The following is a 13,354-nucleotide window of genomic DNA, read 5'->3' on the forward strand; positions in this document are numbered from 1 at the left end:
AACTACCTTTGGTATGTGCCTCACTCAACATAACAACAAATTTGAAAAATCCCAGAGGTTCATAACTAAAAAAAAAAAAATCTCTTGTCTCAAGAACATTAGTTACCAAGAGAAGTTGGAAGCCCTGCCCTTTAGTCTGTGTCATACAGAATCCTAAAGGTTGATCCATGCCTTACTTGCCATGCCAGTGGAGATTTGGTGGTCCTTGACCTCCTATATCTAGTAATCTCAGTTAACATTAGAACCAAAATCTTGAACCTTCATCAGCAAATAAACAAGGCACAACAGAGTGACAGACTCATCACACGGTGCCTCCCCTCCTCTGGAATAAATTTCCTCTGCAGGTTAAACAATGTGATTCAATATCTTCCTTCAAACAAAATCTGGATGACTTGTATGGGTACTTCCAAACTTACCCCGGGGATAACTGTAACTGGCCATCCTTTAAGAAGGATGTAAAGCCTGGGAATGAGTATTGGTAAGGTGTACATTGTGATCGGACTAAAATAGCCTTGAAATTCCTTTGAATCCTATGAGTACCCTTGGGGACCACTTGAAGACTTGATGTCAACATGTGCACAATAGATGGTAGCAAACATTAATGATGTATATGTTACTCTGTGTCATGTCCTGGGAGTATCAGGGCAGACTTTGTTCTTGTCCATGTGCTGTAGCATGTGAAAACGGTTAGTATTTATAACTTAAAATGGCAAGATGCACTCTTCCGGAGTATACAGGCTGACAGAATGCAGAGAGCTCTTGACAAGTTTTTCCTGCCAGAATTGGGTTATCAAATGTCCTTGGCATATATCAGAGATCTGGGACATAGTGTTCTTGTTCACCCTGTGTCAATTACTGATCACTTTGTCCCTTAAAAATGTAAAACTCTGTTTAGTACAAAACCACCAATGGAACAGAGGAACACCATCATTCAGCATTTCTCTGCACTGTCAAATGGCTAGTCCCACTACAAAGTATAATATTATGTCCATCACACAGCTACTACTACTTTTCTTCTACATAATCTTTTTTCCATGTACTTCAAAGTCAGTGTGTCAAGCCTTTCTTCATTTTACAATTTCTGTGAACAGACACAGCTGTCTTACAGGCTACTCTGTCATTGTGCCTTGTTTGTAGCAGCTTTATGTACTTTCACTTTGCTTAGCCACGTTTGTATTTTGTACTTGACTGAGCTTCCTTACCTTATGCATATGCACTGCCTCAGGTCTACTCGAGTATGTATTAGTCACGCATTTCAATGGAGATAGAATGGGTATAAATTACTGCAGACATGCAAATATTTTCACACTTTAGAGGACTGTTTTTCACTGTAGGATGCCATTATTTTAGGGTATATAAAATGAAAAATTAATTTATTTTCTTTTATTTTTTTGCTTCACATACAGGTGCATGTTCAGTGTTACAAGGGGATTTGTTAAAATTAAGTCTGTAATCACCATGCACTGATTAACGCCTCATTAATGGAAAACATCACAATGTCAACTTAAAATGTTTTTTGATGCCCATAATGACATAGTACATGTTGAAAGACTTGTAATTTAAGGAAATCACTCAGCGGCAGAACTTTTTCTTCAATTTATTTGTTGATTCTGTAAGCTCATAAGATATGTGTCCTTTTTCAGTCATGATCCAGCAGCACTGACTGGTTAAGTGACCTGCACAGGGTCACACAGGAAGCAGACTACAGGAGCTCAATACTGCTGAGAATTTACTGTGCTGCTGGGACATCCAGCAGAGGACACAACTTTCAGTGAAGTGAGTCACTATGCTGCTTGTGCAGACTAAAAAATTCACTTCAGCACAGGGGGCACCATTATGCCTGTACAACTTGCAGGATGCATTACTCTAAAGAAATTGCCTTATCACCTGTGCACCTCACAGCATGCATTACTACAGAGGAGCCACCAATCTTTCATACTGTGTGTGTGCAGCCTGAAAGATATGTTCCTACAGAGGAACCCCTATACTGCCTGAATACTCTGCAAGGTACAATACTGCAGTGAATCCAGCATACTGCCTAGGCAGCCTGCAGATTGCATTACCACATGTCTTCTGCTCACTGGAGGGTACATTACTTCAGAGGAGCCACCATTCTACCCGTGAAGTTTGCATGAATCATTACTGCACAGGAACCACCATGCTGCCTGTGCATCCTACATGATGTATCACAGTAGAGCAGCCTCAATACAGTGTGTGCTACCTGCGGTGAACGTTAATTCAAAAAAGCTACCATACTGCCTATGTTGTCCCCAGGGTATATTTCTGTAGAGCACCCTCAATACTGTGTGTGGGCTGCCTGCAGTATACATTAATGCAAAAAAAAAAAGTCTCCATATTGCCTCTGCTGCCTGCAGGGTACATTACTGCAGAGAAGCCTCCAGACTCATACCTCTCAACTGTCCAGATTTTCGCAGAATGTCCAGATTTTTGTCTCATGTTTTTGATCTGTTCCTCATAAAATTTGTGGTTTGCTGGGAAATTACTGGGATGATCAGAGGATTGATTTCACTAAATAATGACATACATTTGCATTTCAGACTTCAAATCCATCAGAAAATGTATGTTAAACCCTGTTACTCTAGAAACTGTATACGATTACAAGACCAATATTTAAAATATGTCCCTATTTTTAGGCCATTGCCCCCCCCCCCCTACACACACACACACACACACACACACACACACACACACACACACACACACACACACACACACACATTTTGTCGGGCTTTGTCCAGATTTCTTGCACTAAGAGGTTGGAAATTGTGTGTGTTGCCTGCAGTGAACATTAATGCACCATATTGCTTCTGTTGCCTGCAGGGTGCATCACTGCAGAGCAGTCAGCATGCAGTTACTGCAGCATGTAGTGTGCATTATAGCAGATGAGCCGTCAAACTGCTAGTGCATGTACTAATACAGCTAAGGAGCCACTGACATTACTTAGCATTCTCATATTTTGGGATCTGTTTCAATTCTGAGAAGCAAACTACATCTCACCTAATCTACTACAGATGCGCTTGTGAGCACCTAGTAAACCTCAATTATACCATTAATAAGATATAGTTCTAAATCAGATATTTTAGGAGAGGGCTGCATTCCCTGCACCTCTTAATGAGGGGGTTATGCTCTCACACTCCACATTTTCTAAATATACTACATCTAACATGACAGAAGCTTGAAGGAAAAGAAAAAAGGAATGTATGTCTTTCCTTTTCATCACAGTTGGTATATCCTCAGAGGCTGTACATGTAGAAGTTGTGAGTATGGGGGCAAAGCCCACACACTGAGGTGCAGGCTTAAGCTAGCCACTATTGAATTCTGCAATGTGGTCTAATGAGGTGGCAGGACATCCTGGTTGGTCAGGTGATCATCAACTGGTCAAGAAGGTATATAGCAGACCCACCTCTTGCAATCTGGGTGTTGTTAATACTGCAGAAAGTCTCTACATAATGTTAACAATTTCACTATGCAGTCTAAAATGTACACAGTTTATGCCCTCTCCATTTTGGCATGCTGATCAAATTGCAATACTGATGAGGTCACAAGCAGCAGTGTCAAGCACAGCTGACATTCAGTGCCCCTATCCTAGTTTAAGTTAAACACAGCTGGCAGTCAGTGCCCCTCCCCCTAATTTATGTCATCCATAGTTGACACTCAGTGTTCCTCTAATGTAAGTCAGGCACAGCTGGTCCTCACTGCAACTTCATTAGTGTAATTCAGGCACAGCTGGCAGTCAGTGTCACTTTCAAATATAAATTAGGTACAGTCAGCACCCAGTGCCCCTCCCATAGTGTAAGTCAGGTAGAGCTGGTACTCAGTACTCCTCCCCTAGTGTAAGTCAAGCACAGCTGGCAGTTAGTGCCCCTTCCTAGTGGAAGATAGGCACAGCTGGCAATCAGTGCCCCTACCCTTGTGTAAGTCAGGTATATATGGAATTTAGAGCCCATCCCCTCCCCTAGTGGAAGTCAGGCACAGCTGGCATTCAATGCCCCTCCCCTAGTGGATGTCAGGCACAGCTGGCAGTCACTTCCCCCAATTGTGGAAGTCAGGCACAGCTGACACTGACAGGTGCCTTACTGATGTTGCAGGAAACATCAATAAACTGTTCCTTAAACACTTGTTGACAAAGCATTTTATCACTATGGCTCACATCAGCATATTTCATATAAGATGTTACACATCTCCATCACATAACTCCATCACATCTCCATCACATAACTTACTTGCATCCAGTTCAAGCATTATTCCTTTTTGGTTTTAATATAAAATGATAGATAAAATCCTTAACACATAATATAAACCTTCAGAGTCTTGACTATAAAACTTGTGTGACGTGTAAGACAAGTACATTTTGCTGTGATCATTATGAAGGGTAGCCACATCACTAAAAAGCTGGTACAGTTACTTTGTTTGTTTGTTTATTTATTTTTATTGTAGGGTATGTGACAGAGGAGAAGGGCTGTACACCTTTCAGACCCGAGAAGGCGAACAGATTTACCAGCAGGTCCATACTGCCACCCTGGCCATTGCAGAGCAACACAGGCGTGTACTAATGGAGATGGAGAAGAATGCCAGAGTGAGTATGCTAATGAAACTGACCAAGTGCGTATGCTTTGAAGGCATTGAGGAAAATATACTTTTTATGCATCAGCCCTTAAACTATTCCATCTTAAAAGGTAAAACAGATGATGAGTCTGTAAAACATTGTTAAGCTGTTGCTCTGCTGTCTTTTGTTGGCCATGCCTAGCAGTACAGAAAAACAATTGAAACAAAGGAAAGATACTTTACAATTTCTGCATTTTTAGACAGATAATATAAAATGGATAGGAGTTCCATGTAAAATGCAGGGCATACACTTGTGTTATTACACTACATTACATTTGCATAACAACAGAAGATAGCCTGTCTAGTCTATCCTTTAGGTGTATTTAACTTTCTATCTTCCCCCAATCCTTCCCTTCTTGCTCACCTTTTTTTACCCATCTCTTGCCTTGTGCAGCCCTGCCTGGATTTCCCCTCCATCACTCTTTCTGTGAAGGTCATTCCATGGGTCTACAACCCTGTTGGTGAAGTTGAACTTTTAGAAATCCAGGGAGTAATTAGTCCATCCGATCTGCTGCATGTGTCCCTTCCTTAAACCTCTGCTCTTTCTATTAGAAGCGACCACTTTACATCTCCCTGACATGGTGATATGCACTTCCATTATGTCTCACCGTCTCTTGTCATCTCTTCTGAAAATACTTATAGCTTTTCCCTTCCATCCAATCTTCAAATTCTTAAGTGTCTTTCTATGGACTCCGTCCCGCCTGTTATCTCTTTCCTTGTATGACCAACATTAATGTACATGGTACAAAAGGTGTGGCCTGGCCAGGACCTGGCAGTAGTCCAGTTTAAGTGTGGAAACCACTACCAGTTCTTTCAGCTCTTTTGCCAGGAATTTCACTTTCTAGAACTGATAATTCAGACCAAAGTTGTGGCCTAATGCAGCTCTTAGCATATAACATTGCCTAACACTGACTGCTACATTCTGTCCATTTGGTAAGCTTTTCCAACTCCTCCCTTAGATGCTTCACCCCATCAACAGTATGCCATCAGGGAAGAGAGCTTACCTCTTATCTCTTCTTTCTTATGTGCCTAAAATAAATACAGTAAAGAAAAGTGGACACTGGACAGATTCATGTGAACTCATCTGGTCAATTTCCTTATTATGAACATTTAAATAAAGATCTAGTGGTGCTGTTCTGTTTTGATTACTGCATTGGCTGGAATGTACTCTCTCCTCATTTCCCCGAGGAGTAAGCAGAAATGGAAAAACAATTTTTTTACCTGAGCATGTCCAACTTTTTGGTCTATGCCTCCAGTGTACCTTAACCTTCAGTATCCTTGGTTGTGTTGATGGTCTGCTGGATGTTAGCTTCTTTACCTGTATGGGAATGTAAAACAGGTTAGTAGAATCTCAGTCAAATCATCGTGTAGTACAACAGGTTAAAGAAGGAAATTTCAGAATTGTAATTGTAGTCCGCAGTGTGTTTTATTACAGGCAAATGAGTGCCGCTCCAAACTTTCTGTGAGACATAGGATATTTAAGGGTTTGGAACTGATTAAAAACTTTTCAAGAAAACAGACCAATCTGAAGAAGGCGACTGAAAGCAATGCAGATTTCCAAACCCACTTTCAGAGAAACCCACCATAAGGATGCCCTCCTCCCCTGATTTCAGAACACCAACTCTCCCAGCACAAAGGACTGGATGGAGAATGATGAGAAGGAATTTAGATGCAAAATAAGCTTTAATAAGGACTAAGAGAGACGTATAATATTTATGCATGCTTAATGCGACTTTGCTTACATGCTTTTTGTTTTTTTTTTGTTTTTTTACATGGAAATGTGATGCTATCATATAATATGAACTTTTAGGAGCAGGACTGATCCCACCTAAACCACACCCCCATGACATCAGCAAGTTGGGCTGGACCTGACACACCTACTGGGAGAGGCAGATGAAGAGAACCAGATCCAAAACCTTAAATACCCTCTGTCTAACAGTTATTAATCAGTAAGACTAAAACAGTGCACTGCCTGAAATAAAGGACACCTCCAACTCCTACTGCATTCTTCCTTCACCTATACCTCTCAAATGTAACTCATTACGAGGAATGTACCTCATTTGGGGTTTTAAAAAGTTCATGTTCCTCGAAATTCCTCAAAGTTCCACATTGAAAGAGTCTGTCACACATTCAGTGTTAGGAATTTTTTTAAGTGAAATCCATGGTAAATTGAAATTAATCATATTAATTCATTAAAGGATCTCCTTTATAAGTAAAACCAGCATATTTTAACCATCCTATGACCTTCCTAGTTGAAGTTGTTAGTAAGCCATTAGTATGTGTTCCACATTTTGCCCATTTGTTCCACATTATGAAGGTGAGTGTTCCTCATTTTGGTGATGGAAGGTTGAGAGCTATGCGCTTCACCTTGTTATTAAAGTAGATCACTTGTACTGCCATCTCCCCTCGTAGTGTATCCATGATAATTATTGTCTTAGAGATTGTTGTTCTCTAAGGAAACAACCAGCCTTTCTTTCATGATTTTCTCCCAAAACTTTCCTATCAGTGATGTTAACGTAACAAGTCTGTAACTCCCCACTTTATCCTACTTCCATCTTATTTCTTTCACACTTTTGGCAACTCATAGTCAACCATCAACTGCTGCTAGGGCATCTTCTCATCCACTGTGTCTATTACCACACACAGACTAGCTTTGACTCATGTTCAGCACCATGTGGAGACCAAGAGTTGCTGGGCAGCATCATAATGCAGCAGTGAGTGCTGTTGTCCTAATGCCGCTCCTTGTGTTCATAGAAAAATACTAGGCTATCAGTCTTCAGACTATTAGAAGCCTAGCCAATAACCAGAGGCTAGAATCAAACCCTATACCTTGTATCTGTGAGGTAAATACCTTAACCATTATGCGAACCCTCCCATTCTCCCAAGGACTGGTGTTAAATGGGCTCTGTGGCATTTCATCCACACCTCCACATGCAACTCAAACAGAACCATCCCCTGATATGGACAACACCACCGTGCATCCCTGGCGACTATCAGGGATCAACCATAATCATGCATCTGAGCAAGCACACTCACTGCCGGGATTGTTACACCCATCATATCTGATTGTACTGTCAAGCGTCCGAGCCACTAATTGATCCTGTGTCCCCTAGGCTGTAGTCAGGTCTTCATCCCTGTACACTACTAGTGCATGCATTCTGGTTCCTTCTTCTACAGATGTACCAGTCTTGCCATCTGCCAGTCTTCAGGCATTTCTGCTTGGGTTATTGATTTGTTCTTGATCTCCATCAGGGGATCTACAAGCACACTGGGCCAGAAAACAGAAAGCACTGGTAAGCAGCCCATCTGGTAATGTTTTCTTATCCTCTCTCAAGTCTGTAGTTCCATCTCCACCTACACCTTCTCTGCCATGGTATCTGTCCAAAGCTGTTCCCACTCTGCCCTTCTTCCCTCCTGACATGGCACCCTGTAGTTATTTTCCTTTAAGAATAAAAATTATACGGTGAACAGATCTGCTTTTTTCCTTTCTTCTGTGATCTACAGGCCATGTTTAGTCAGTGTCACCAAGGCTGTCAGTTGCTTCTTCCTTTCTGGTATTTGCCCCAAAAAGCCATTGATCACCTTCTAGAAACCCTCCTTTTTAACTCCCTTTTGACCTGCAGCCTTGCTCTCCTCATTATCTTTGCTGCCATTATGCTCACCTTCTTGGGCTCTGCCTACTCTTGCTCTTTGCACACTCCCTTCTACTTCTTGCATGCCTGTCATCTGCCCTAACTGCTAGCTTCAGTCACTCTTGCTTATTTTTACACTGTAGTCTGTCTGTTTTTCTGACTAACTACTGAGAACCTGATCTCCTCTCCTGCTTCTCTGATACTGCCTTTCCCCTCTTGTTTTAGTTTAAAGGACTAATCACTGAGCTGTACCTTTCCAACATAGCTGTGACCACTGCTGTCCTTTCTGGGCTACAACTCTTCATCTTTGTCCACATCCACCTCTAGTCATTAGACCTCTGTCTCATCTGCTCCTTTCACAGTGTGCTGATTGCTGGCAAAGGAAACGTTTCTAGGAATTCTAAATATGCCCCTCTTCCCTGACAACTCTTGGCCATCTCCATGTCCTGCTTATTACTACCACATCTGTCTCCTCTGAAAGGTCATGTTTGTGTGTACCACAGCATGCATGCCTGCCTGTCTCCCTCCCTTTGTGACCACCATGGTCACCTTCTCCCTTGTGTTATCAAGTCTAAGACCCAAGACAAAGCTAGCAGTGCAGTGCAGAGAGATAAATCCGACTATGGAACAGATAACCTGACATTAACTAGCAGTCCAGGCTCAAAAGAAACCAGATTCAGTGAGTGGGAGTAAATGGCCAGGGCCTGTTTGTCCATCCTAGGGTGAGGGAGGTTGCTTGGCCCAAACCAGAATTGACAGCTGTGAAAGGGGCAAGAGTCAAGATGAGTAAGAAACACTGTAGCCCGAAATGAGGCACTTATGGAAGCATAAGCTACTGGGTTGAACTGCACACTTTCTGTCAGTGGCACACATGTCATGTCATCAGAGATAGGAGTAAGAGAATGAAATCTCTAAGATCTACAAGAATGATTGCCTCTGTCAGCATATTTCCACTCCATCACTGAACAAATGCCATGGGATAGGAAAAATGAGTGGACTGATCAGTAAGTTGAGGGTGATGATGAGGGTCAGCAGGGTATCTGGGAAAAAAAAAACATAAAGAAAAAAGGTGCAACACCAAAGACTGGTTTAACTATAACCTGGTCATTCATGCTTCCCTTGCCATGTGTCTCAGTCTGCTCGCTGAATGATTTTCTAATCAGCTTTTTTCTCTGTCCTTGTACTACCTGTCACTTCCATTATTTACAACCCGGTGTTACTACTCCTCCTATAAGTAACCTTTAACTAAACTTTCAACCCTCTGATTTCACCACCATCTCAGCCCTCCTGACTGTCTGTACCATTTTTCTACTCACTGTGTTACACCTGATTCTTTTATCATTCCTTCAACACCCTTCTCTTAGGCCTCAACAAAGCAGTGTCTCATTTACTATCCATCATCTCCATATAGTAACATGCTTCTTTCTGCCTGCTTCCCCCTAATTTTCCATGTGGTATTGGTCCCTGCATGACTACCACTGTCTGTGCCTCCTCTTTTCACTGGCCACTGTCTACCACTGTTCTACTATTTCAACTCCTTTCTCCTTGTCTTCTTTTTTTTTTTTTGTATCTCCCTCCTACTGTCACATTATTCTGGGCCTCCATATGTCTTCAGCCCATGCCCTTAAGTCCTTTACCTTTTGCCATCTAACTTTCCTCACTTTGCTTTAGACTGACCTCTCAGTTCATCCATATTATCATTTCTACTCTACCCTTTCTCACTTGACAAGCCAGCTCTCTAATTATATATAGCTCTCATATTCTCCCCTAAAGCAATCCATTTTTCTGCAGGCATCACATCCCTTGTTGTCCTAAAACTTTCTGAGTTGAACCAAACTCATACCCTCATCTTGAGTAGCTCACCAATCCTTTCTTGATTTATATATGTGTGTGTGTATATATATACATATATATATATATATATATATATATATATATATATATATATATATGAGTCTGTGTCTTTATATCAAAATTACATTACACCGAATCGCATTTCAGTGAGCACAGTAAATCGAAAACATATATATATATATATATATATATATATATATATATATATATAGGATATGGGTCTACGACTTTATATCGAAATCACATTACATTGAATCGCATTTCAGCGATACATATGTATATATATATATATATATATATATATATATATATATATATATATATATATATATATATATATATGTCACATACTGTCACTCATATATATATATAGGATATGGGTCTATGACTTTATATCGAAATCACATTACATTGAATCGCATTTCAGCGAGCAGAGTAAATAAAAAACACAATATCGAAAATTCACATTAGCGAAACTCAGTAGATTTGAGCCAGTTGGCAACCCATCTTGTGACATAGGGATTTATACCTAGTTTAGTGAGCTTATCTATAATTCCAGAGTGGGGGATGGTGTCGAAAGCCTTGGCGAGATCTAGATAAGCTGTGTGAACCATTTTACCCTCATCTATGGCTTTGGTGACTGCTTCAAAGAAGTCAATCAGGTTTAGGAGACATGTTCTGCCTTTTACAAATCCAAACTGAGTAGGGTCCAGAGTTTGGAGATTACCAATGTCTTTGTTTATGAGTTCCATGATGATACGTTCCATGGCCTTGCAGACCAGGCTCGTCAGACTAATGGGGCGGTAGTTCCTGGGGTCATAGTGGCTTCCCCTTTATGGAGTGGGATAACTGTCGCGGTGCGCCATTCAGTGGGTACAAAGCCTGAGATGAGGCTATGATTGAACATGGTACTTAGGTAGGGTGCCAGTTCATTCTGTAGTTCGTGTAGAACGCAGCCTGGGCTATTGTCAGGTCCCATGGATGCTGTGTTCTTGGCTTTGGAGAGTGTGTTTTTTACCTGTGCAGCCATAATTATAGGAGCTTTGCATTCTTCAGGTATAGAGATGGGCCCTCTAGGGGGTGAGAGGGGGAAATAAACTGCCTCTCCAAGGCTCGAACCCAGGACCCTGCACTCCATACACAAAGTGATTTACCACTAAACCATGGCAGATATGAAACTTTTAGGCAGGATGATTCGTTGAGAATAATGCAGTATGATTAAACTGTAGTCCCTTTCTCAGATAGTTTATGTCGATAACAAGTTAGTAGGCATGTGCACGACAAGACCATTATGAAGCTTTTTCCTGTTTTTCATTTACACCATGGAACTCCTCAGTTAAGTGGCTCACTTTCACAGTAGGGAAATCCAAGAATTCTCTCAGAGGTTCTTTCAGAGAGAAAGACCTTTATCTTAGATATCAACCTCTTAAAATCACTCAGCTCCTCTTTCACAGAGAAATATCTTTATCCTAAATTGTACGATTCAATTAAACACCCAGGGCTTGTCTTCGATTTGAACCCGGGACCTCTCGCACCCAAAGCGAGAATCATACCCCTAGACCAACAAGCCATACTTGTATGTATATGTATATATACACATACACGTACGCACACATACACACACACACACACACACACACACACACATATATATATATATATATAAGCATATATACACACACACACACATATATATATATATATATATATATATATATATATATATACATGTGTGTGTGTGAGTGTGTGTGTGTAAGGGAGACTTATCACATTACCAGTCTCTACCTCCACCAAGCATTAACCATTAAGGTGTGCCAAAGTGCATGTCCTCACAGATGACCATTCCCATTTTCCGTGCCTGTACCATTAAGCACCTGAACTGCTCATTGAATTTGGATCGCCTAGATCGTAGTCAGGGTTTTATCCCTCTATGCCACTGGAGCAGGTTGGTCTATCTGTTACACTTGCAGACATGTCACTGATTGTCTCTAGTACAAACGTGAGGGTCCAAATACCCCAAGATCTTACACAATGTGTGTTATTCTGGAAACAAGTGACCTCATATCCTGTTTTATCCTTGCACGTCACACTCACAGATGGGCATATTCAACAAGTCATTGTACTGACTGCTTAATAATTACCACAATATATGCTAAAATGCACTCAATACCACTACGTTAATTGCTTAAAACTGGTCATCAGACCCATCATTATGGAATTAGATCTGCATATTTCTTTCCAGAGGCCTAACCTTTATCCTTAGTAGGCCACTAATAATATGATCATCCCACACTATGCAATTGTTAGAGTAGAACACTTGGTCATGCAGTCTATGCCCATACACCTCAAAATTACCGACAGTAAGGGTTAGCCTACTCGGCAGACTTCTTAGACTTTTATTCACAGAAGATGTGGAGCTTAATACCTCTGAGCTCCTCTATGTCTTTTAAAAAAAGACAAGCAGGCCAAACACTGAATATAGAGAGTATCAGCAACACATTTATCTCTCTGGACACCTCCTTAATGTATGTAACTTGGACATCACTGGAATCTCTGAGTCTGGATTAAACAAACAGTTATACCCTTCCCTATATTAGACCAAACCTACTGCAGTTTTCAAAGTCACCAGCCTAGAGTCAGGATAGGCGATGGCATCATCTAACAATTTTAAGGGCATTTAACTGCTCACCTATAGCTGACTCTACTACCAGCACAGCCATAAATCCAAGAAAGGTTGGTCTGTGATTGCCTTATTCAAAGTCATCTTAAAATGATGATTGATTTCACTTAGATTGTTCTACCTACCATTCCAGCTATTGTGAGCAACCTTATTTGCACTACAGTCCAACACATTACCAACCAAAACTGCTATCAGTCCAATCCAAAATATTTGTTAACCCAGCTGCTGATCAACTCTTCAGTTAGACCAAATGCTAACACAAAGAAACGTAAGTTGCAGGATGGGATGTTTAAAATTGTCTGCACAGATTCAATCAGCCTAAAACATTGCCCTAAATTTTAGCTGCTGTACATAGCTTGGTCAGAGTGGTCTTTGTTCTGCATATTAACTAATGCTGTGTACTTAGATCTGGCAGCTGATCATTCTCATTTGCTATAGTTTTAAATCTAGCTGTTGTTCTACATATAGTTGGAATATATTTTAATTCCAGGCTTTTGTGCCCTGTTCAGTTTGTCCTAAAGTAAAACCTGTATTAAGAATTGGTCACTTTTTAATTTAATCA

General features: G+C 40.9%; 1 protein-coding gene across 1 annotated transcript in view; it reads left to right on the forward strand.

Annotated features, from left to right (window-relative positions):
* The window catches only part of DOK4 (docking protein 4), a 589,260-nt gene that overhangs the window by 467,726 nt on the left and 108,180 nt on the right, over nucleotides 1-13,354 (forward strand). The window contains exon 6 of the mRNA XM_044081500.1: nucleotides 4,459-4,597. Within this exon, the coding sequence (XP_043937435.1) occupies nucleotides 4,459-4,597 (139 nt within the window). The remainder of the gene's footprint in view (nucleotides 1-4,458; nucleotides 4,598-13,354) is intronic.

Source organism: Protopterus annectens, chromosome 8.part0 (genome assembly GCF_019279795.1).
Source record: "Protopterus annectens isolate FY-2018-M chromosome 8.part0, PAN1.0, whole genome shotgun sequence".
In the NCBI taxonomy this organism is placed as follows: Eukaryota; Metazoa; Chordata; order Ceratodontiformes; family Protopteridae; genus Protopterus; species Protopterus annectens.